At 39.3% G+C, this 26,396-nt stretch overlaps 1 protein-coding gene and 1 pseudogene across 8 annotated transcripts in view; both read left to right on the top strand.

Annotated features, from left to right (window-relative positions):
• RPRD2 (regulation of nuclear pre-mRNA domain containing 2) overlaps positions 1-26,396 on the top strand; it is a 95,344-nt gene that overhangs the window by 22,659 nt on the left and 46,289 nt on the right. For all 8 annotated transcript variants that reach the window (XM_044944405.2, XM_025287899.3, XM_044944404.2 and 5 more), the window contains exon 2: positions 24,580-24,709. In XM_044944405.2, the coding sequence (XP_044800340.1) occupies positions 24,580-24,709 (130 nt within the window). The remainder of the gene's footprint in view (positions 1-24,579; positions 24,710-26,396) is intronic.
• Positions 21,817-24,637, top strand: LOC112585565 (annotated as a pseudogene).

Below are 26,396 nucleotides of genomic sequence, written 5' to 3'. Positions count from 1 at the left end.
CCCAGAGGCATGAATAGAGAAACATGACATAAAGGAAAAGCAGGGTAGATAAAAAGTCCAAATATATCACTCACAGTTAAATGTAAATATAATAATTCTGTCAGTTAAACAAGAGATGATCAGTTTGGATTTTTTTTTTTTAGTAGTCTATCTATACAGACACATTTCTTTTTCTTAGGGATGGTCTTGATCCCTGTCTCCTGTACAATGTCACGAACCTCTGTCCATTGTTCATCAGGCACTCTGTCTATCAGATCTAGTCCCTTAAATCTATTTATTTCTCACTTCCACTGTATAGTCATAAGGGATTTGATTTAGGTCATACCTGAATGGTCTAGTGATTTCCTCCACTTTCTTCAGTTTCAGTCTGAATTTGGCAATAAGGAGTTCACAATCTGAGCCACAGTCAGCTCCTGGTCATGTTTTTGCTGACTGCATAGAGCTTCTCTATCTTTGGCTGCAAAGAATATAATCAGTCTGATTGCGGTGTTGACCATCTGGTAATGTCCATGTATAGAGTCTTCTCTTGTGTTGTTGGAAGAGGGTGTTTGCTATGACCAGTGCATTCTCTTGGCAGAACTGTATTAGCCTCTGCCCTGCTTCATTCCATATTCCAAGGCCAAATTTGGCTGTTGCTCCAGGTGTTTCTTAACTTCCTACTTTTGCATTCCAGTCCCCTATAATGAAAAGGGCATCTCTTTTGGGTGTTAATTCTAGAAGGTCTTGTAGGTCTTCATAGAACTGTTCAATTTCAGCTTCTTCAGCGTTACTGGTCGGGGCATAGACTTGGATAACTGTGATATTGAATGGTTTGCCTTGGAAACGAACAGAGATCATTCTGTCGTTTTTGAGATTGCATCCAAGTACTGCATTTCGGACTCTTTTGTTGACCGTGATGGCTACTCCATTTCTTCTAAGGGATTCCTGCCCGCAGTAGTAGATATAATGGTCATCTGAGTTAAATTCACCCATTCCAGTCCATTTCAGTTCGCTGATTCCTAGAATGTCGATGTTCACTCGTGTCATCTCCTGTTTGACCACTTCCAATTTGCCTTGAATCATGGACCTGACATTCCAGGTTCCTGTGCAATATTGCTCTTTACAGCATCGGACCTTGCTTTTATCACCAGTCCCATCCACAACTGGGTATTGTTTTTGCTTTGGCTCCATCCCTTCATTCTTTCTGGAGTTATTTCTCCACTGATCTCTAGTAGCCTTTTGGGCACCTACTGACCTGGAGAGTTCCTCTTTCAGTATCGTATCATTTTGCCTTTTCATACTGTTCACGGGGTTCTCAAGGCAAGAATACTGAAGTGGTTTGCCATTCCCTTCTCCAGTGGACCACATTCTGTCAGACCTCTCCACCATGACCCACCCGTCTTGGGTGGCTCCACAGGGCATGGCTTAGTTTCATTGAGTTAGACAAGCTGTGGTCGTGTGATGAGATTGGCCTGTGGTCTGTGATTGTGGTTTTGGTCTGTCTGCCCTCTGATGCCCTCTCTCAGTGCCTACTGTCTTACTTGGGTTTTCTCTTACCTGGGACGTGGGGTAGCTCCTCTCGGCTGCCGCCCCCGCCTCCCAAAAAAAAGAAATGCAAAAAAGCAAAATGGCTGTCTGCAGAGGCCTTACAAATATCTGTGAAAAGAAGAGAAGTGAAAAGCAAAGGAGAAAAGTAAAGATATACCCATTTGAATGCAGACTTCCAAAGAATAGCAAGGAGAGATAATAAAGCCTTCCTCAGCGATCAGTGCAAAGAACTAAAGGAAAACATTAAAATCGGAAAGACTAAAGATCTCTTCAAGAAAATTAGAGATACCAAGGGAACATTTAATGCAAAGATGGACTCAGTAAAGAACAGAAATGGTAGGGACCTAACAGAAGCAGAAGATATTAAGAAGAGGTGGCAAGAATACACAGAAGAACTGTACAAAAAAGATCTTCATGACCAAGATAATCACGATGGTGTGATGACTCACCTAGAGCCAGACATCCTGGAATGTGAAGTCAAGTGGGCCTTAGGAAGCATCACTACAAACAAAACTAGTGGAGGTGATGGAATTCCAGTTGAGCTGTTTCAAATCCCAAAAGATGATGCTGTGAAAGTGCTGCACTCAATATGCCAGCAAATTTGGAAAACTCAGCAGTGGCCACAGGACTGGAAAAGGTCAGTTTTCATTCCAATCCCAAAGAAAGGCAATGCCAAAGAATGTTCAAACTACCACACAATTGCACTCATCTCACATGCTAGTAAAATGATGTTTAAAATTCTCCAAGCCAGGCTTCAGCAATACGTGAACCGTGAACTTGCTGATGTTCAAGCTGGTTTTAGAAAAGGCAGAGGAACCAGAGATCAAATTGCCAACATCTGCTGGATCATAGAAAAAGCAAGAGAGTTCTAGAAAAACATCTGTTTCAGCTTTGACTATGCCAAAGCCTTTGACTGTGTGGATCACAATAAACTGTGGGAAATTCTTCAAGAAATGGAAATACCAGGCCACCTGATCTGTCTCTTGAGAAACCTGTATGCAGGTCAGGAAGCAACAGTTAGAACTGGATATGAAACAACAGACTGGTTCCAAATAGGAAAAGGAGTACATCAAGGCTGTATATTGTCACCCTGCTTATTTAACTTATATGCAGAGTACATCACGAAAAAGGCTGGGCTGAATGAAGCACAAGCTGGAATCAAGATTGCCAGGAGAAATACCAGTAACCTCAGATATGCAGATGACACCACCCTTATGGCAGAAAGTGAAGAGGAACTAAAGAACCTCTTGATGAAAGTGAAAGAGGAAAGTGAAAAAGTTGGCTTAAAGCTCAACATTCAGAAAACTAAGATCATGGCATCTGGTCCCATCACTTCTTGGCAAGTAGTTGGGGAAACAGTGGCTGACTTTATTTTTTGAGGCTCCAAAATCACTGCAGATGATGATTGCAGCCATGAAATTAAAAGACGCTTACTCCTTGGAAGGAAAGTTATGACCAACCTAGACAGCATATTAAAAAGCAGCAATATTGCTTTGTCAACAAAGGTCCGTTTAGTCAAGGCTATGGTTTTTCCTGTGGTCATGTATGGATGTGAGAGTTGGACTATAAAGAAAGCTGAGCCCTGAAGAATTGATGCTTTTGAACTGTGGTGTTGGAGAAGACTCTTGAGAGTCCCTTGGACTGCAAGGAGGTCCAACCAGTCCATCCTAAAGGAGATTGGTCCTGGGTGTTCATTGGAAGGACTGAAGTTGAAGCTGAAACTCCAGTACTTTGGCCAACTGATGCGAAGAGCTGACTCATTGGAAAAGACCCTGATGCTGGGAAAGATTGAGGGCAGGAGGAGAAGGGGACGAAAGAGGATGAGATGGTTGGATGGCATCACTGACTCAATGGACATGGGTTTGGGTGGACTCCGGGAGCTGGTGATGGACAGGGAGGCCTGGCGTGCTGCGGTTCATGGGGTTGCAAAGAGTCGGACATGACTGAGCAACTGAACTGAACTGATACATACACAAAGAGACATGTAAAATGGAAAATTAAAGGTTAAATGTAATTATAAACAAAAGCATACCACTATGGTAGCTGACTGAATAACAAATAGATGAGACTTTAAGGCAAAAAAATTCATTAAAAACAGAGCCCCTAAAATGACAAAAAAATTTAGTTTACCTGGAAGAGTCAACAGTTTTAAATTTATATGCATCCAATAAAGGGATGTCAGTATATACAACAAACATTGATGTATAGGCATACCTTGTTTTATTGCAGTCTGCAGATAATTGTTTTTTCTTACAAACTGAAGGTTTGTGGCAATCCTGCACCAAGTGTATTGATGCCATTTTTTTCAACAGCTTTTTAAAATTATGGTGTGTACATTTTTTTTTAGTCATAATGTTATTGCACACTTAATCGAGAAGGCAATGGCACCCCACTCCAGTACTCCTGCCTGGAAAATCCCATGGACGGAGGAGCCTGGTAGGCTGCAGTCCACGGGGTCGTGAAGAGTTGGACACAACTGGGTGACTTCCCTTTCACTTTTCACTTTCATGCATTGGAGAGGAAATGGCAACCCACTCCAGTGTTCTTGCCTGGAGAATCCCAGGGACGGGGGAGCCTGGTGGGCTGCCATCTATGGGGTCGCACAGAGTCGGACACGACTGAATCGACTTAGCATCAGCAGCAGCAGCACAGTTAATAGACTACAGTATAGTGCAAACATGAGTTTTACATGTACTGGGAAACCAACAAATTGATGTGACTCACTTTATTTCTATATTTGGAACTTTACTTACAATAAACTGGAACTGAACTCACAGTATCTCCAAAATATGCCTATACGGAAAGGGAAATTTACCAGCTTTGTTATCTGAGTGAGAGGGTTAAAATGTAGCTCTAAATTTTCGGTAGTTTAAACAGATACAAATTTGTAAAAATACAGAGAATTTAATACCGTACCAAATCTGATTTAGTTGACTCACATGTAGAGAACCCTGTGCTTTAAAATTACAAAGTATGCTTTTTTTTTTTTTTTTTTTTTAACAAATCAGGACTATTTAAGCCAATTAGTGATGCGTTCTGGCCCCTCAGAAAAGATTTATTTCATTTCAGATGCTCTATATCGTATGGATTCATGTACTTTAGTCATGTAGTAGTATTAATTTAGATGTTAATAACCAAAAGAAAAATTTCCCCTTTGCTTGGAAATTAAAATGTATATTTCTGAATAACTCATGAATCAAAATTCATGAAATTTAAAAATATACAGTGCTGAATAGTAATAAGAATACTGTGTATGTGCTCAGTCGCCTCACTTGTGGCGCTTCTTTGCAACCCCATGGACTGTAGCCTACCAAGCTCCTTTGTGCATGGGATTTTCCAGGCAAGAATATTGAAGTGGGTTGCCATTTCCTTCTCCAGGGGATCTTCCTTTCACAGGGATCAAACCCATGACTCCTGTATCTCTGCATTGCAGGCAGAGTCTTTATCCACTGAACCACTACATCAAAACCAATGACTCATTTTTTTGAGTGCTTACTATGTGTTTATTTGGGATCCATCAGTGACTGCATTACAATTTCTTGTGGAGCAATAAATATGAAAAAGTAAATTATCTAGTATGGTAGAAAATGATGAAGTCTTATGGGAAAAAAGTAGAGAGCAGGGTAAAGGGCATTGGAATGAACGGTTGAGATTGTGGGAAAGGTTGTGGTATTAAAGGAAGCACTTAAATTAGGCTTCATTGAGAGAGTGAGAGCTGAGCAGAGACCTGAAGACACTGAGTTAGCCCGGTGGATATCTGGAGAAGAGGATTCTAGTTAAAGGGAATAGTTAGAATTAAGACCTGAAAGTTTGAGGGAATCGAGTGTGTTCAAGGAATAGTGTTCCAGAACACTTTGGCTGAATTGCATGAAAGTAGACAAGGTCAGAGAGAGAAGGGAGATGGCAGATCACAGAGGGCAGTCTTTGGCTTTTACTCAGAGTGGAAGTAGAAATCATTGAAAGGTTTTGAGCAGAGAAACAACATGCTTTGACTTTATCTTTTAAAAGAATTATCCACTGCCATGGTAAGAATAGACTACAAGGAGGAATAGAAAAAAGCAGAGAGACCTATTTCAAGAGTAATGTAACAGTCCGGGTGAGAGATAATGGTGGCTTAGATTGCAGTGACAGAGATGAAAGTGGTAAGAAATAAATGATTTCTGGATGCATTTTGAAGATAGAACAAATTGTTGACAGTATGAGAAAAAGAGCAATTAAAGATAATTCCAGGGTTTGTGTCCTGAGTGATAGAAGGATGGAGTTGTCGTTAATTAAGTGATGAAGGCTTTGAGTGAACAAGATTTGGTGGTAATCAATAATTTAGTTTTTAATATGTTGAGTTTGAGGTATCTTTTAGATACATCATTGGAGATGTCATGTTAGGTGGGTATATGGATCTTGAGCTAAGGGAAGAAGTCTGGGCTGGGATGCAGTAAAAACTGTAATTAAGGGAAATATATAACCTAAAATGCAAGAGGCTGGAAATTAATAAGCTAAGCATCTTTTGTTTAAAAAACAGGCAAAGAACAACAGAGTAGGCCCAAGGAAAGTAGAAGAAAGGAAATTAAAAAGAAAAACAATAAATGCAGCAGAAAGAAAAGGTCAGCAAAGACAAAATTTGCTTCTTCAAAAAGCACAGTGAAAGATAAACCTTTGTCTGATTGACCAAGGAAGAAAAAAAGAGAAAGCCTAAATAAAAAATATTAGGATTAGAAAAGGGGGCATGACTACAAGTAAAGTAGAAGTTTAAAAATCATATTAGCAACATTAGCCAGTAAATGAAAACTCAGATGAAATGGACAAATTCCTTTAAAAATAAATAATGATCCAGAAGAGTTAGGAAATTTGACCAGTTCTGTAAGTACCAACCGGATTGAATCAGTAGTTTGTAAAATCTTCTTATGTAGAAGACATCAGGCTCATGGAATGAACATCTTTGGCCAGAGGGCAAGAATATCTCAGAGGACCTCAAAGATGAATGAGATCTTTATCAAAAGGGTATAAGAGCTGGCTTAAAAAGGATTTTGCTGACTAACTGTGGGACAGTTTGCACATCAAAAACAATGACAGTAACGAAATATGAAAAAGTCCCTGTGTCTATAGTCATATTCATGAAAAGAGAAAGAGAACAAGGTGGGGCAAAAAAGAAAAACTTTATAGAAGAATGTCACCTAATAAATTGTGTATTTTTGTATATTTAATATTAAATGACATATATATATTTTTTTTAAGTAAATAGTGAGTCCTAGGTGAGGACATGGAGAGACATCTGGCCATTGTAGTAGATATATGAATGAGGAAGGCAAGTAAGAAGTGAGAAGGTAGCTATGATAGATTATGTAGTTAAGGGAGGGTTATTTTCAAATGAGTCACTTCAGTATACATTGTTAGGGAGCTATTCACTAGTCTGATTTTTAAACTATATTATAAAAGTACATGGTAAATAAAATTCAAACTCTGTATGTGTTAAAAAGTGAAAAGCAAGTTACCCTTCACCTTCCTCTGTATGCCCAGTTCCGTTATTAACAGTTTCTTATTTACTACTTACGTACATTAACATTGTTGAACAACCATCATCACTGTCACTCTTGAAATTTTTGTTTTTTTTAAACTGAAACTCGGTACTCATTAAACAGTAACTCCCCATTCCTACCAGCCCCTAGTAACCAATTTCTGTTTCTGTGAATTTGACCCCCTCAGAAGAAATGGAGTGGCCATCATGGTCAACAAGAGAGTCCAAAATGCAGTACTTGGATGCAATCTCAAAAACGACAGAATGATCTCTGTTCGTTTCCAAGGCAAACCATTCAGTATCACAGTAATCCAAGTCTATGCCCCAACCAGTAACGCTGAAGAAGCTGAACGGTTCTATGAAGACCTACAAGACCTTTTAGAACTAACACCCCCAAAAGATGTCCTTTTCATTATAGGGGACTGGAATGCAAAAGTAGGAAGTCAAGAAACACCTGGAGTAACAGGCAGATTTGGCCTTGGAATACGGAATGAAGATGAGCAAAGACTAATAGAGTTTTGCCAAGAAAATGCACTGGTCATAACAAATACCCTCTTCCAACAACACAAGAGAAGACTCTATACATGGACATCACCATATGGTCAACACTGCAATCAGATTGATTATATTCTTTGCAGCCAAAGATGGAGAAGCTCTATACAGTCAGCAAAAACAAGACCGGGAGCTGACTATGGCTCAGACCATGAACTCCTTATTGCCAAATTCAGACTGAAATCGAAGAAAGTGGAGGAAATCAATAGACCATTCAGGTATGACCTAAATCAAATCCCTTATGATTATACAGTGGAAGTGAGAAATAGATTTAAGGGCCTAGATCTGATAGATAGAGTGCCTGATGAACTATGGAATGAGGTTCGTGACATTGTACAGGAGACAGGGATCAAGACCATCCCCATGGAAAATGAATGCAAAAAAGCAAAATGGCTGTCTGCCGAGGCCTTACAAATAGCTGTGAAAAGAAGAGAAGCGAAAAGCAAAGGAGAAAAGGCAAGATATAAGCATCTGAATGCAGAGTTCCAAAGAATAGCAAGAAGAGATAAGAAAGCCTTCTTCAGCGATCAATGCAAAGAAATAGAGGAAAACAACAGAACGGGAAAGACTAGAGATCTCTTCAAGAAAATTAGAGATACCAAGGGAACATTTCATGCAATGATGGGCTCAATAAAGGACAGAAGTGGTATGGACCTAACAGAAGCAGAAGATATTAAGAAGAGATGGCAAGAATACACAGAAGAACTGTACAAAAAAGATCTTCACGACCCAGATAATCACAATGGTGTAATCACTGACCTAGAGCCAGACATCCTGGAATGTGAAGTCAAGTGGGCCTTAGAAAGCATCACTACGAACAAAGCTAGTGGAGGTGATGGAATTCCAGTTGAGCTATTCCAAATCCTGAAAGATGATGCTGTGAAAGTGCTGCACTCAATATACCAGCAAATTTGGAAAACTCAGCAGTGGCCACAGGACTGGAAAAGGTCAGTTTTCATTCCAATCCCAAAGAAAGGCAATGCCAAAGAATGCTCAAACTACCGCACAGTTGCACTCATCTCACATGCTAGTAAAGTAATGCTCAAAATTCTCCAAGCCAGGCTTCAGCAATACGTGAACCGTGAACTTGCTGATGTTCAAGCTGGTTTTAGAAAAGGCAGAGGAACCAGAGATCAAATTGCCAACATCTGCTGGATCATGGAAAAAGCAAGAGAATTCCAGAAGAACATCTATTTCTGCTTTATTGACTATGCCAAAGCCTTTGACTGTGTGGATCACAATAAACTGTGGAAAATTCTTCAAGAGATGGGAATACCAGACCGCCTGATCTGCCTCTTGAGAAATTTGTATGCAGGTCAGGAAGCAACAGTTAGAACTGGACATGGAACAACAGACTGGTTCCAAATAGGAAAAGGAGTACATCAAGGCTGTATATTGTCACCCTGCTTATTTAACTTATATGCAGAGTACATCATGAGAAACGCTGGGCTGGAAGAAGCACAAGCTGGAATCAAGATTGCAGGGAGAAATATCAGTAACCTCAGATATGCAGATGACACCATTCTTATGGCAGAAAGTGAAGAGGAACTTAAAGGCCTCTTGATGAAAATGAAAGTGGAGAGTGAGAAAGTTGGCTTAAAGCTCAACATTCAGAAAATGAAGATCATGGCATCTGGTCCCACCCCTTCATGGGAAATAGATGGGGAAACAGTTGAAACAGTGTCAGACTTTATTTTTGGGGGCTCCAAAATCACTGCAGATGGTGACTGCAGCCATGAAATTAAAAGACACTTACTCCTTGGAAGGAAAGTTATGACCAACCTAGACAGCATATTCCAAAGCAGACACATTACTTTGCCAGCGAAGGTTCATCTAGTCAAGGCTATGGTTTTTCCTGTGGTCATGTATGGATGTGAGAGTTGGACTGTGAAGAAGGCTGAGCGCCGAAGAATTGATGCTTTTGAACTGTGGTGTTGGAGAAGACTCTTGAGAGTCCCTTGGACTGCAAGGAGATCCAACCAGTCCATTCTGAAGGAGATCAGCCCTGGGATTTCTTTGGAAGGAATGATGCTAAAGCTGAAACTCCAGTACTTTGGCCACCTCATGCGAAGAGTTGACTCATTGGAAAAGGCTCTGATGCTGGGAGGGATTGGGGGCAAGAGGAGAAGGAGACGACAGAGGATGAGATGGCTGGATGGCATCACTGACTCGATGGATGTGAGTCTGAGTGAACTCCGGGAGTTGGTGATGGACAGGGAGGCCTGGCGTGCTTCGATTCATGGGGTCGCAAAGAGTCGGACACGACTGAACGACTGAACTGAACTGAGGTACCTCGTTAAGTGGAATCAGACAGTATTTGTCCTTTTGTGACTGACTTATTTTACTTGGCATAAGGTCTTGGCAAGATTCCTCCATATTATGACGTGTTGAAGTTTCTGTCCTTTTAAAGGCTGAATAATATTCCATATGTGTATGAGATTTATATATATGTATATCATTTTATTTTTTACCCAGAGTGTTCTTAAAAGAGGACTAATGTAGATGCAGAGATTTTTTAAAAATTGTAAACAATACATGTTCAACTTTACATTAATAAGCTTTAAGGCCTAAAGGAAATGAGAAAATGTCCATAAACATATTAACCCTTATTGGCTCAAGAAGTAGAAAACCTAAAAAAGGCCTCAGTCTCAGCTGGTTTAGCTGCCACATATATGACCATATATGTGTGTTTGCTTTTATTAACATGTGTTTTGTGGCTGAGTATTAGTTTGAAATAATTTTTTATCTTCAAAATTTTAAATGAGGTGGTGTTTCCTATCCAAGTAGATGTCTTTGCCAGGCTGCATCAGATCTCATCAAATTAAAAAATAATCTATTAGTTAGATTCAAAAAATCATAACTACTCAGGATTCAATCTATATTATAGTTACTTTTCTGTGATAAGTAGTGCTGTTATGGATACTTTTGGTTCTGTACCTGGGCACATGTGCCAGAGAATTGCCAGATTGAAGGGATTTGACTTTGCAAATATATATTGTCAGTTTGTTTCCCATTTAAAATGCCATTAAAACTACTTTGAGATGATTGATGAAATTAATAAATCTTTAGCCAGATTAAGGGAAAAAGAAAAGATGCAAATTACTATACCTGAAATGGAAAAGGAGCAACAGTACAGATCCTGCAGATGCTGAATTTACAGGAGTTTTATAGTTAGGTTTTACATTTCAGTCTGTAATGCATTTTGAGCTAATTTTTGCAAATGGTATGAGGTCTTCTTTTTTTTTTTAATGGATGTCAAACTATGTCCTTTCTTCATTAAATTGCCTGTGTACCTTTGTCAAAAATCAATTAACCAGACGAGTCTATTTCTGAACTCTGTTTTGTCCCATTGATCTGTGTGTCTGTCCTTTTTCTAAAGCTTACTGCCTTGATTATTATATCTTATTTTGAAATCAGGTAATGTGAATCCTCCAGCAAAATTTTCAAAGTTATTTTAGCTATTCTAGGTCTTTTGTCTTTCCATTTAAATTTTAGAATCAGTTTGTTTTTTTCCAAAAATGATGCTGAGATTTTGATTATGATTATGCTGAATCTATACATTAAATGGGAGGAGAATTGGCATCTTAACAATATTGAGTTTTCTGACCCATAAATACGATGTCTCTCTCAACTTATTTAGGTCTTATTTGATTTCTTTCATCCATGTATTGTATTTTTTTTTTTCTGCATAAAGATTTTATTTTGCTAGATTCTGTCTTTCATGTTCTTGTAAATGGTACTACTACTAAAAAAAAATTTTTCCCTGCCTATTGCATATCCTACAACTCTACCAAAACTCACTCACTAGTTCTAGTACCTATTTTGTGAACAAATCTTGTTGTTTGCAACAAGAGACAGTTTAATTTCTTCCTTTCCAGTTTCTATGCCTTTTATTCCTTTCTCTTGTCTTACTGGTCTGGCTGGAACATCTAGTTGTAGAGGAAGGGTGAAAGTAAACACCCTGCAGTTTTCAGGCTTTTCACCTTTATGTCTGAGAAAGTCTTGGTGACCTTGGGGTAGGCAGAGATTTCTTAGATAGGACACAAACAACACAGGCCATTAAAAAAATTTTTGTAAGCTAGACTTCATCAAAATTATTAAATTTTGCTATTTTAAAGATATTATTAAGAGATATTTGTAGTGACTTTATTCATAATTACTGAAAGTGAAAAAGTTGGCTTAAAACTCAACATTCAGAAAACTAAGATCATGGTATCTGGTCCCATCACTTCATGGCAAATAGACGGGGAAACAAGGGAAAACAATGGCAGACTTTATTTTCTTTGGCTCCAAAATCACTGCAGATGGTGACTACAGCCGTGAAATTAAAAGACATTTGCTCCTTGGAAGAAAAGTTATGACCAACCTAGATAGCATATTAAAAAGCAGAGACATTACTTTGCTAACAAAAGTCCATCTACTCAAAGTTATGGTTTTTCCAGAAGTCATGTATGGATGTGAGAGTTGGACTATAAAGAAAACTGAGCACAGAAGAATTGATGCTTTTGAACTGTGGTGTTGGAGAAGACTCTTGAGAGTCCCTTGGACAGCAAGGGGATCCAGCCAGTCCATCCTAAAGGAAATCAGTCCTGAATATTCATTGGAAGGACTCATGTTGAAGCTGAAACTCTAATACTTTGGCCACCTGATGCGAAGAACTGACTCATTGGAAAAGACCCTGATGCTGGGAAAGATTGAAGGCGGGAGGAGAAGGGAACAGCAGAGGAAGAGACGGTTGGATGGCATCACTGCCTCAATGGACATGAGTTTGAATAAACTCTGTGAGTTGGTGATGGGCAGGGAGGCCTACCTAGTGTGCTGCAGTCCATGGGGTCTCAAAGAGTCGGACACAACTGAGTGACTGAACTGAAGCCCCTATTAATTTTAGAATATTTCCAGTCTTTTGTTGAAAATAGTGCTGTAAAGAATATCTTTGTACCTAGGGACAAGCATGCTGGTGGAATTAATTCCCAGGAGTTTGGAGAATGCACTGAAACTAGAGATACAGATGAGTAATTAAGAGGTTTGTTGTTGTAATGATGAGAAACTGAAGTAGGGTAGAGGCAAATGGGTATTTTGCCAAAAGTTTTACTTTTCGTTTCAGGTTCTAAGAATTCGTTAACAAATAGTTTCAACTTTTAATAGAAGATCGCTGCTGCTGCTGCTGCTAAGTCACTTCAGTTGTGTCCGACTCTGTGACCCCATAGACGGCAGCCCACCAGGCTCCCCCGTCCCTGGGGTTCTCTAGGCAAGAACACTGGAGTGGGTTACCGTTTTCTTCTCCAGTGCATGAAAGTGAAAAGTGAAGGTGAAGTCGCTCACTCATGCCCGACCCTCAGTGACCCCATGGACTGCAGCCTTCCAGGCTCCTCTGTCCATGGGATTTTCCAGGCAAGAGTACTGGAGTTGGGTGCCATTGCCTTCTCCAATAGAAGATTATGTAATTTCAATAGTCATTAGAAAAAAAATAGAAGTAGCAGCATGTGTGTGTTACTTGAGCAGTTGTGTCTGACTCTTTGCAACCCTTTGGACAGTAGCCCACCAGGCTCCTCAGTCCACAGGGTTCTCCAGGCAAGAATACTGGAGTAGGTTGCCATGCATTCCTTCAGGTGATCTTCCCATTCCAGGGATTGAACCTGTGTCTCTTATGTCTCCTGCATTGGCAGGCAGGTTCTTTACCAGAAGTGCCACCTGGATAAACATTACCATATTGAGCCGACCTACATCCGGATTTGAACAGTCCTGAGAAGTCCCACATTAACAGTGCTGAGAAGACTCCAGCAGTTTGGAGTCTCCATTGGGAAAGGATTTGGGGGCTCCTGTTTATAATCCCAGGCCACAAACCGATATCATCATCAGGGCTGGCCAGGCCCTCAGGGGCTTAAGAGGTTCGAAGAGACACTCCTTTTCTTACCTAAAATGCCACTCGACTAGCTGGTAACAGTTGGTGTGCCAGCAGGCAGGCTTGTAGTCCATGCAGGGTTCAGGCAAAGTCAGAAGTTGGTCAGAGGCCTGTTCCCCTACTTCTGAAGCCTGAACAAGATACCTCCATTTTAATTTCCCTCACAGTGAAGAGGGGAAAAATGAATTAGAAGTTATGTACTTCATCAATTCTAAGATGTACATTGTCTTTTCACATTTTAACATGTTTGAAATCAGTGTTTATTTTACAGTTGATGGCTTCGTTCAGCTAACTGGAAGTACTTTTCAAATTTATTTAGTAGCAGTATGTAAAATGTGCATGTTATAAACAATCTTATCTTAAATTCAGGAATATGCAAGAAAGGATTAACAGGAAGGATTTAAATGTAGAAAATAAGGGGAAGCAGCAGGCAAGGTTGATATACCTTTTTTGTTTACTTTCAGTATGTAAACCATTTTTCTATTTTCTGTATGGTTTTCATATTTGATTTAATGATTGTCAGCTCTACTATTAGTGGATATTTAGATTCTAATTTTCTTTTGCTCTTTACAGATCATTAATGACACTGAATGGTTTTCTGTTTAGAGTTAGGGAATGTTTGAAATTAGTCAATTGTTGTATATAATGATATTTAACAAATGTTCTGAGTGGCAAATTATTCAAAGAATTTCTGAGTTGATACTTCACAACTGTTAAGAGACGAGTTTGAGTTTTTTAGCTTAGATGTGGTTCTTTCAGTGTACATTGAAGTCATTTACTTGGGACTTGGGTTCTAAAATCAATACCTAAGAAAAACGATTATTCTTAAAATTGTGCACTAATTACAATACCTAATGGTATCTAGTTCTTGTCTACCCTGTGTAGTTACTCAGAGGCCAGCTACTTTATGGGGTTATTAACCAAACTGAAAAGACTATAGTACTCAATTTTTTATTCCTTTTCTTTGTATTTTCCTTTCTTTTTTTCTTATTTACTTTTCCAAGAAATAGTGATTGAAAACCTACTCTGTTAGGCATAGTCCTAGGGGCTGAGAATTCAACACTAAACAAAACCGACAAAAGCCCTTACCCTCGCAGTGCAAGACAGGCAAAAAATAAATTAAGTAAATTATATTGCTGCGGGGGAGGGTAACACAGAAGGACAATAGTATTGGTGGTTTGATGTTGCCGTTTTCCTGGTCAGGGAAATACAGAAAGCCACTGAGAAAGTGACATTTGGGTGAAGATTTAAAAAACGGCGAGAGCATAAACTATGAGATTATCTGGGGAAAGAATGTTCCAAGCAGAGGGAGCAGGGAGCTCAAAGGACCCTGAAGTGGGAATATGCCAAATAGGAGTATGCCAGGCGTGTTGTACGTCTTGCAGCTGCAAGGTGGCCAGAATAGCTGGAAGGGAACGAATGGTTACCAGGACTAGGGATTGGAGAGATAATGCAAGCTCAGAATGTAAGGACTTTGATCTTTACCCTGAGTAAGGATGGGAGCCATTATGGGAGCAATTTAAAGCAGCAGAGTAACATGATCAGATTTATATTCTGAAAGGATCTAGACTGAAGTGAGGCAAAGGCAGAAGCAGGGAGACCAGTTAAGAGGCTCATATAGTAATTCACGCAAAAGACTATTATAACTTATACCAGAAGGCAACGGTAAGTAGTAGTTGAAGTCTATTTTTTTTTAATTGTTATTTTTGATAAGTAGTAGTTGAAGTCTTATTTTTTTTAATTGTTATTTTTGGTAAGTAGTAGTTGAAGTCTATTTTTTTAATTGTTATTTTTAAATAATTTCAAATTAAAGTTGCAGTATACTACGAAGATCTCTTGTGTGCCTCTCTCCAGATTCCCCAGTAATTAATGTTTTACCATATTTACTTTAATCTCTTAACTGCTCTTTTATACACACATGTACACTTACACACACTTCAGAACTATTTGGAAGTATGTTGCAGACATGATACCCTATTTAATACTTCAGTGTCCATGCTGCTGCTGCTGCTAAGTTGCTTCAGTCGTGTCTGACTCTTTGCTACCCCGTGGACTATAGCCTGCCAGGTTCCCTTGTCCATGGGATTCAGGTAAGAATCTGGAGTGGATTGCCTTTTCCTCCTCCAAGGGATCTTGCTGACCCAGGGATTGAACCCAAGTCTTAAGTCTCCTGCACTGGCAGGCAGGTTCTTTACCACTAGTGCCACTTGGGAAGCAATGTCCATAAAAACAGCTATTCTCCATATATAGTTGTATTAATAAGCTTGGGATGCTATAACAAAATACCACAAACTGTGTGGCTTAAACAGCAGAAATTTTTCTCAGAGTTCTGGAGGATGGGAAGGCTAGATCAAGGTCTGACAGGGTTCAGTTTCTGGGAAAAGTTCTCTTCCTGGCTTGTAGACAGACTACCTTCTTACTGTGTCCTCATGTGGTGGAGGAAGGTTTGGGAGGAAGGAGAGTTCTCTGATGTCTATTATAAGAACACTCATGTCTTTTTATCAAGGCCCCTTTTGTCCTCATTTAACCTTAGTTACCTCCGTATAGACCTTATCTCCAGACACAGTCACATTGGGGGTTCAGTTCAGTCATAGCTGACTCTTTGCGATGCCATGGACTGCAGCACACCAGGCCTCCCTGTCCATCACCAGCTCCCAGAGTTTACTCAAACTCATGTCCATTGAGTCAGTGATGCCATCCAACCATCTCATCCTCTGTTGTCCCCTTCTCTTCCTGCCTTCGATCTTCCCCAGCATCAGGATCTTTTCAAATGAGTCAATTCTTCGCATCAGGTAGCCAAAAGTACTGGAGTTTCACCTTCAACATCAGTCCTTCCAGTGAATATTCAGGACTGATTTCCTTTAGGATGGACTGGTTGGATCTCCTTGCAGTCCAAGGGACTCTCAAGAGTCTTCTCCAACACCACAGTTCAAAAGCATCAATTCTTCAGCACTCAGCTTTCTTTATAGTCGAACTCTCATATCCATACATGACCACTGGAAAAACCATAGCCTTGACTAGATGGACCTTTGTTGACAGAGTAATGTCTCTGCTTTTTAATATGCTGTCTAGGTTGGTCATAACTTTTCTTCCAAGGAGTAAACATCTTTTAATTTCACGGCTGCAGTCACCATCTGCAGTGATTTTGGAGCCCAAAAAATTAAAGTCTGTCACTGTTTTCCACTGTTTTCCCCGTCTATTTGCCATGAAGTGATGGGCCCAGGTGCCATGATCTTAGTTTTCTGAACGTTGAGCTTTAAGCCAACCTTTTCACTCTCTCCTTTCACTTGCATCAAGAGGCTCTTTAGTCCTTTTTTGCTTTCTGCCATAAGGGTGGTGTCATCTGCATATATGAGGTTATTGATATTTCTCCCAGCAATCTTGATTCCAGCTTGTGCTTCTTCCAGCCCAGTGTTTCTCATGATGTACTCTGCATAGAAGTTAAATAAGCAGGATGACAATATACAGCCTTGACGTACTCCTTTCCCTGTTTGGAACCAGTCTGTTGTTCCATGTCCAGTTCTAACTGTTGCTTCCTGACCTGCATACAGATTTCTCAAGAAGTAGATCAGGTGGTCTGGTATTCCCATCTCTTTCAGAATTTTCCACAGTTTGTTGTGATCCACATAGTCAAAGGCTTTGGCATAGTCAGTAAAGCAGAAATAGATGATTTTCTGGAACCCTCTTGCTTTTTCGATAATCCGGCAGATGTTGGCAATTTGATCTCTGGTTCCTCTGCCTTTTCTAAATCCAGCTTCAACATCTGGAAGTTCATGGTTCACGTACTGTTGAACATTGGGGGTTAGGGACTTCAACATGTGAATTTGGGAAGACACATGAATTTCGGGAAGACACAGTTCACTACATTACAACAATTGTGTAACATCTGAACAGCCACCCAAATCAGGAAATGAACATTGACACAGTACTATCGTCGAATCCACAGACCCTAGCTGAATTTTGCCAGTTATCTCAGAAATAGTCTTTAAAGATCCAGGGCCATTTGTTAGAATTAATTGTCATGTCTCTTTAGTTCTTTTTAGTTTTCTTCAGTCTGAAACAGTTCTTTGATCTTTCCTTATCTTTCATGTCCCTTTAATTTTTTAAGACTATAGATCAGTAACTTGTAAAATAACCACAAATTTGTATTTGTCTGATTATTTTAAAAATTAGATTCAAGTTATTCAGTTTGGGGTAGAAATATCACAGAAGTGATGCTGTGTTCTTAAAGCATTATGCCTATTTGGAGGAACATAATGTTAATCTGTCAGTTTTGTGGGCAGGAAGTTTGAGACTTTACAAATAATCCTATTCTGCATTAAACTGTCTCTCACCAGGTTTAGCATCCATTCATGATTGTTGCTTGAGTCAGTTTTTGGTGTGATGTTTGCCAGATGTTGGTTTTTAATTCCTTCATTCCTTACACATACATAGATTGGCATTTGATTATAAGGCAGGGCTTTCCCCCTTCCAGTGTATTTCTTTCATTACTTTCATCAGTATGTATTCATGGATTGCTACTTTATTCAGTTGGTTATAGTCTTTTACTAGTATTTATTTTGACACAGTTTATCCATGCAATAGATTTGGCCAGTGGGAACCTCTTGAAGGTAGTGCCTGTATTCTTTGGACATCACTCTTTGTGCACTTGACTAGTATAAGATATTCTGAGCTCTTGTATCGATACTTTCTTTCCTGGCCTGGAATCAGCCATTTCTCCTGGTTCCTCTAAGAAACAAAGATCTCGGTATTAGGTGCCTGGGATGTTATTACTTCTAGGCCTTTTCAATGGAGAGATTTAAGAAATAATTGTATGTAGACAAATACATTTATTCACTGTATGTTTTCTGTAAATAACTATGAATTCATGCCAAGACTTCCAATTACAATCCAGCACCACAGGGTTTATTTCTAACCTTCTTCCTTCCCACATTTGTAACTTCCTAAATCTGTATATATTTCAAAAAGTAGCATTAATGAAATGTGTATTTTGAATTTGGATATGTAATGTGAAAGAGAGGAGTCAAAGATGACTTGATTTTTGGCTGAGAAAAGCCACCGCAGAAGAAATGCCATTTACAGAGATGGAGAAGACTGTAGGAGAGAAGAGAATTAAGAAATCACAACATCACATGTTGAATCTGAGCTGTGTATTAAACATCCAAGAGAGACATTGGGTAGGCATTTGGGTATCTGAGTCTGAAGTTCAAAGAACAAGTCCAGGCTGAGATACAAATTAGTTCAAGACAATCAGTTAAACTTTTTGGACAGAAATTATTATATTTCCTTAATCAGTTATGAAAGGATCAAAAATGTATCATATTAATAGAAAATTTGAATACAGGCAGGTAAAAGGGAAAAAACTAGAGATCTGTACTCTTAAAACTTAATTCCATGTTCTTTCTGATCTCTTTTATTGATTTTTTTTCTAACACGAGATCATTCTGTAATTACTGTTTTTTTCCCCCCAGTTGATGATTTCTTTATTTCCATTTCTGTAAATTTTCATTTTCTCTAGTCCCAGACCACATTCAGATTTCTTCAGTTGATCCAGAAATGTGATTTACAGCTGACGTCCAAACCTGTATCCATTTCAGGAACACAGATTAGTTACATTAGATTGCTGTATACCTTGAGTCTCTTAATCTCTCCAGTAATAGTTGAGGGTGGGAATTCCCTGGTTAGAACTTTGTATTTTCATTGCAAAGGTCCTCAGTTCAGTCCCTGGTCAGGGGAAACTTAAGATCCCACAAGCCATGGGGCATGGTCAAAAAGAAAAAAAGAAAACAAAACTTTGGGATGATTCGTTCTGGGGAAAAGTAGAGATGAGGTGGAGAGGGGTCAGAATCTAACATGAATTGAATTTAAAATTTGGGGCTCTTTTCTATGGGTGAATAGAAAACACTGACGATTATGTAGGATAGGGTATCATAGAAAAGGAAAGTTCTTTGTGAGGTGTTTCTGGGTTCTGTGAGTAATTCATTAAAGGTAGAACTTTGAAGGGGAAGAGATGAGACTGGAAGAGAAGGTAAAAATCCAGAAAATGAGTGAAAACTAAGGTGTTTGACCTAGAGAGCATATTAAAAAGCAGAGACATTACTTTGCCAACAAAGGTTCGTCTAGTCAGAGCTATGGTTTTTCCAATAGTCATGTAATGATGTGAAAGTTGGAATATAAAGAAAGCTGAGCACCAAAGAATTGATGCTTTTGAACTGTGGTGTTGGAGAAGACTCTTGAGAGTCCCTTGGACTGCAGGGAGATTCAACCTAAAGGTTCCGTTAGTCCATCCTAAAGGAAATCCGTCCTGAATATTCACTGGAAGGACTAATGCTGAAGCTGAAACCCCAATACTTTGGCCACCTGATGTGAAGAACTGACTCATTTGAAAAGACCCTGATACTGGGAAAGATTGAAGGCAGGAGAAGGGGACAACAGAGGATGAGATGTTTGGATGGTATCACCGCCTTGATGGACATGAGTTTGAGTAAGCTCTAGGGTTGTTGATGGACAGGGAAGCCTGGCGTGCTGCAGTCCATGGGGTTACAAAGAGTTGGACACAACTGAGCAACTGAACTGAACTGAAGGTGTTTGGACATTTTCTAATAAGCAGTTGGAAATCATTGACAGATTTCATATGAGAAATAATTGGATAATGTTTACATATTAGAAGATGAATTTGGCCAACAATGTATAGAATAAATTTGAGAAGATCAGGTCCAAGGCAAGATAAACAGTTAAGAGGTTATTGCAGTAGTTGTCCAGGTCAAAAGAGATAACCCAGCAAAGAGCAGTGGTAGGAAGAAAAGGAAAAGAAATAAATTTGGCATATATTGGAGACAAAATTGGTTGGACTTGCAGATTTATCAAAATGGGGTAAGGATTAAGTAGGGAGAAAGAAGAGCCAAAAAAGACTGCTGAAATTCTAGCTAAATATAAGAACAGTAAGAGATGGACAAGGAGGAAGATTATTAATAAAATATTGAGAAATCATATTGAGAAAGTTCAGGGTGCCTCTGAGATGATTGAAGTAGATGTCTGAGTTGACTGGTAAGGGAAATCCAGACACGAAATCTATGGGTGTTGGAGTCATTGATACACAGATGGTAGTAGTTAAATGTGGGTAGTTCTGCTGATAGTATTCCATTTTCTGTTGACTGAGCGCTATTCTAAATGGTTTACATACATTGTTTTATTATTTAATTGTTTTAACAACCCATGAAGTTGTCATTTCTCAAAGGAAAAAAGGTAACATACAGAAGAGTTAGGTAATGTATAAGCCCCTAAAGCTAGTAAGTGACAAAGCCAGGAATGGAACAGACTGGTTTCGAACCTGAAATCTTAAAACACTGCACCTTGGGAAGCACCAGCATTTAAAGGAGGAGGATCACAGGCAGAGCTGCCTGTAACTATACATGCCCGCCTGTGTATATATATGGAGGAGCAGCTAGAGATGTCAGAGGAGAAGTAAGAGTGATTAAGACAGAGACCAAAAGAGGGTTTATTAGATTATTCTGTGTACCAAAAGCCTGGTGGAAATGATACTTCTCTGTAGAAATAGCAATTTTGAAAAAACTCCCCTTGACCCTCTGCCTCGGCCCTGAAGGGGCTGGATGGGTGAGTTGGGTGCGATGGCTTGAGCCTGGGCAGCTGCAGCATTAGCTGGAGGCAGCGGCACGTCCTCCTCGCCCCGGTGGTGATTGGAGCGAGTGGCCGCGGCCCCTACGCTGGCCCCGGCCCGGGCGAAGCTGCTCGTGAGCTGACTGTGCCTAAGCGTGGCGTCCGTGTAGCTGGTGCGGGGGGTGTAGACGCTGTGGAACCCACTCACCCGCTCCCTGTAAATGAACATGATGAGTGGCCGGGGTGCCCGGCTGTGGCCACAGGCGGCAGGAAGGAGAACCACCGTGGTATGTGTGCAACAGAGAAATTAAGCTCCAGGCTGTGTCTGTTCAGAGTTACCTTGATCAAGGAACACAGATCTTCTTAAACAACAGCAGTGAGAAATCGGGCTGGCTGTTTATCCAGTTATATCACTCATTCACTTGTTTTTAGCCTGTTTATGTCTAGAACATCTATCAGTGGGTTGCTAGATCAGATCAGATCAGTCGCTCAGTCATGTCCGACTCTGCAACCCCATGAATCGCAGCATGCCAGGCCTCCCTGTCCATCCCCAACTCCCGGAGTTCACTGAGACTCAACGTCCATCGAGTCGGTGATGCCATCCAGCCATCTCATCCTCTGTCGGCCCCTTCTCCTCCTGCCCCCAATCCCTCCCTGCATCAGAGTCTTTTCCAATGAGTGAACTCGTCGCATGAGGTGGCCAAAGTACTGGAGTTTCAGCTTCAGCATCATTCCTTCCAAAGAAACCCAGGGCTGATCTCCAGAATGGACTGGTTGGATCTCCTTGCAGTCCAAGGAACTCTCAAGAGTCTTCTCCAACACCACCTGGAAAGAGGCTCAATGTTTGTGTTTTCACCAGATCAGTTTCAGAGACTGCTTAAAATTAACCCAGACTGGAAAACCCATAGACTTCTTGATTTAGGTGCTGGAGATGGAGAGGTCACAAAAATCAGGAGCCCTCATTTTGAAGAAATTTATGCCACTGAGCTGTCTGAAACTATGACATGGCAGCTACAGAAGAAGAAATACAGAGTGCTTGGTATAAATGAATGGCAGAAGATAGGGTTTTAGTATGATGTCATCAGCTGCTTGAATTTGCTGGACCATTGTGATCACTCTCTGACTTTGTTAAAAAGATATCAGAAGTGTCTTGGAGCCAACCAGAGGCAGGGTCATCCTTTCTTTGGTCTTTATGTGGAGAACGTAGGTGGCAAATGGGATAAACCATTGGAAATTTTGGAAATCAAGGAACAGAATTGGGAAAAAATAGTCTGCCTGATGTTTTCAGAAAAGCTGGTTTTGTTTTTGAAGCTTTCACCAGACTGCCATAGCTGTGTGAAGGCGACATGTATAATGACTACTACGTTCTGGATGATGCTGTCTTTGTTCTCAAACCCATGTAAACATGTGAAGGTTGAGGTCTTTCGAGTCCATCCCAAGAATGTACACTCTGGAAGAGGGTCTGTGTGTTCAGTTAAATGAAAGGAGGACCTTTGGGGACTGCCATTCTAAATATCATGTAGGATTTTTAAAAGCCAAAATACTAATTATTACCTTGTAGTGTGTAAAAGGAATGTTTTTTAAAAAACAAAAAACCCACCTCTTCGAGGATTTTTAACTCTTACGCAATTATGTAGGTCACAGTCTGATTATGGAAGATATTTTTTATACTTAATTGCAGTAGGGACTCATTCCCAAAGCAATAGTCATGACTTCACAGGGAAATAGTAAATGTGGGTTGTTTGTAATAAAATGAAGACTGGGCAATAAATCTGTCTTTCCAGTTGCAAATACTGGTTATAAAGTATAGCCACTGATCCTCTTTCATGTTTAGAAATTCTGTCATTATTCAACAAAATTTTTTAATCATGCTAATCTTTTTTTGGAGGTGGGGAAAAAAAAAACTCGCCTTTGGGTTTAGTAAGTTGGAGTTTATTGGTAACCATAGTAACTGCCGTGTGAGTAAGTACAAAAAAAAGGTAGCTCCTATAATTATGGAGTTACTAGAAATCAAAGTGGAGACAGTGACTATATAATACTCTTTCAGATCCCTAAATCTGAAAGATCTTAACCGTCTCAGCTAAGTTGATTTGGATTGGTTTAAATACGGGTACATTTTTTTTTTTGTCGGAGCCCTATGGCATATGGACTTTTAGTTCCCTGACCAGGGATCAAACCTGTGCCCCCTACATTGAAAATGTAGACTCCCAACCACTGGACCACCAGGGAAATCCCTATGGATACATTTTTTGAGAGAACATAAGTTCCATCTAATGATTTCTGCTTCTCTGAAATAGCATATTAAGGTTATTTCCTAAGAGTGAGAAAGAATGTGGTATACATAAGGGTGCATCATAAGAGTGGTAAAAGTTTGAAATAGGTCTAACAGCAAATTAGAGAAGATGCTAATTAAAGACACGTGGAAGGAGGGTCCAGTGAGGAGGAGACTGAATTGTTTCAATACTCTTGGTGTGATTTTTCTTTGGCAGAACCCAGGGACAGAAATAGAGGTGCAGTAAAGGCATTCAGTTGGATTGATCCAGAAATAGGATTTTGTTGAATACATGTGATAGGCTATAAACTGTAGGGAGAATGAAAAGTATATGAAGGTTTTAATATGAGTGGTTTAGATAATCAAAAAGACTCTGGAATTGGTAGAGAAAGAATTGAGTACTAGAAGAGACTATACATGAGTTAGAGAAAATAAAGAGACCTTGATGAAATTGAAGGACAGATACAACAGAGTGGGTGGTTGTGGTCAGAAAGGGTGATTTGAAAGTGTAGAAAGAAGTGGTTCTTGGAGGTCACTGAATTTGAGGTTGAAACTAGAAAATGTGATGAATCATCCATATGGATATTAAGATTGTTCAGAATAATGATGAAACTTGGGTTTGCTTGGCTCAAGGTTCCAGATAGTAAATAGATTGGGCCTTGCCTTGGAGCTTTAAAAAAGATTGACCGAGGTATGTTTTGGGGCTCAAATTACTTATTTCCCAGGACATTCACCTGGTGATGAAAGTGGCAGCAAGCCTCTCTTCCAGTAGATGGGAAGGTGAAAAGAGTCTGTCTACAATAATAATGGAAAGGAGGTTAAGCAGTTTGTCTAAGGTCACATTCTGATTGGATCCTAAAGCCCACAGTCCTTCCACTAATCCTGGTGTCTTTGCAACAAATTGAACTACTTCAGCTCAAGTTTTTAATCTTCCCAGATGTTTGGGAGAACAGTTTGTCTTATTTTAGCTTCTCCAAAGTTAATGTATTTTTTGGTGCCAAACATATACAAAGTAAAGTGGAAATCTGCTCAAAGGAACACTTTGAACAGAAACTTAACCTGAAACAGTCAAGGTTTTTAGGCATTAGGTTCAGTAAATTGATCCATTAGTTCGTTTGTCTGTTTGTATTTGGAGTAAGTTACACTAAGTATAACTTGACTAATTTGGTTTTCTTTATTGTCTTTTCTCATCTACAGCTGCCTATCCCCACCGTTTGAATCTCTTTTACCTTGCCAATGATGTCATACAGAACTGTAAAAGGAAAAACGCGATCATATTCCGCGAATCATTTGCTGATGTACTTCCTGAAGCAGCTGCTTTAGTGAAGTAAGTAAATTCTCACTCTTCTTTGGGATCTAAGCTTAGAAAATTTAGAATTTCAATTTCCCATCCTACCCATTAGTAAGAATTATAAAAGTTGCACATGCTTGAAGATTCAAGGGTATTTTGTCTCTGTTGTTCATTATAATTTTTTTGGTAATATACATATTTTTCTTTTAAAGAGTTTTTCTTCCCTTTTTGAAAACTTGTCTGTTATCTATGCTCTGCCTGTTTTCTCCTTATTTGACCAGGAGAATGTATCTCCTGTTCATACTCTCTGATTGTACTTCTTTCTGTTTCTTCTGTTTTGTGATTTTTATATTTTTCCATTTTTCTTGCAGTCTTTCTGAAATCTTGCCCTCTTCATGAAATCTGTGTAATTAGGAAAAATGAAAATATTTACTCCTAACTCCATATTAATTTACTCCATTCTTAGCAAAATTGTATCCAGCATTTTCCAAAGTGCTGGAACACTCGTATTTGATCCTATTTGCCCTGTATTAATAGTGTTTTCCTTGTGTTTCATGCATATTTGTAAGTTGTTTGCTTGGTGCAAGAAGCACACACATATATACACAATTGAAGGACAAACAGTTATGTGGAAAAATAAAAGTAGCCAAATATTTCCTCAAATTATATACTTGTTGTGATTGTGTGAATATATGAATATTCTATTTTATTGACCCATTTCTTAGTATTAACCCAGTCACAATGGAATGATCCTTGTCCTTTCCATTGGATTGTAAACTTGAGATGGTCTACTTTGGTATCACAAAAGATTAAGATGTGGTCTTACTTTCAGATACTAAGTAATAAAGATTTATACACATGTCAGAAGAACATAAAGTAATAACAGTAATAGCACCTACCTTTATTGAACATTCATAATTGACCAGATACTTATACAAAGTGCTCTGTGTACTTCAGGTTGTTTAATCCTGAGAATAACATTTAAAGTGGCTACTACTATTGTCCCTGTTTTAAGGAGAAGAAAACTGACTTAGATTGCGTAGCTTGCCTAAGCTCTCACAGCTGTAGGGGGGCCGGGTCGGGGGTAGTGGTATTTGGCAGAATTCCTACCCAAGCCTATCTAGACCTTAGAGCTTATGTTCTGTGCTGCCTCTTTACATATTTAAATTCAGTATAATTTTGAGTAAACAAAGCAGTGTACTAAATGATCTCCACTTATGGTTTCTGCTGTAAATATCATTATAGTCTGGAAAACTTAACCTAGTGTTTCTTAGACTTAGGTTTCATGACCTAGTTCATGGATTAATATAGGGTTGCCAGCTTTTGTTTTACCATGTAAAGATATTTTTATGAACAACTGCTTTGTGTACAGTCCTTTAAAATAAAATTTTAAGCTCCAAAAATGTTTTCAACTCAATGGAGGTTATCTTCAGAAACCTGTAATAAAATCACTTAATGGTGAAATAGTAAAAGCATTTCAGGACAGCGATGCCCTTTATCATCATTACTATTCACCATTAGGTTGAGATTCCCTTTATTTCTAAATAAGTAAGAAGAAGAATGCCTTTAGAAGAGATAGAATTATCATTATTGGCAGATAATATGATTACCTATATCAGGGGTGGGCAACCTTTTCCTATAAAAGACCAGATAGTATTTTAGTCTTTGCAGGCCATAGGATCTCTATTGCCACTATTCAACTCTACTATTCTATCATGAAACC

Source organism: Bubalus bubalis, chromosome 6 (genome assembly GCF_019923935.1).
Source record: "Bubalus bubalis isolate 160015118507 breed Murrah chromosome 6, NDDB_SH_1, whole genome shotgun sequence".
In the NCBI taxonomy this organism is placed as follows: domain Eukaryota; kingdom Metazoa; phylum Chordata; class Mammalia; order Artiodactyla; family Bovidae; genus Bubalus; species Bubalus bubalis.
This window is presented reverse-complemented; position numbering and strand designations above follow the sequence as displayed.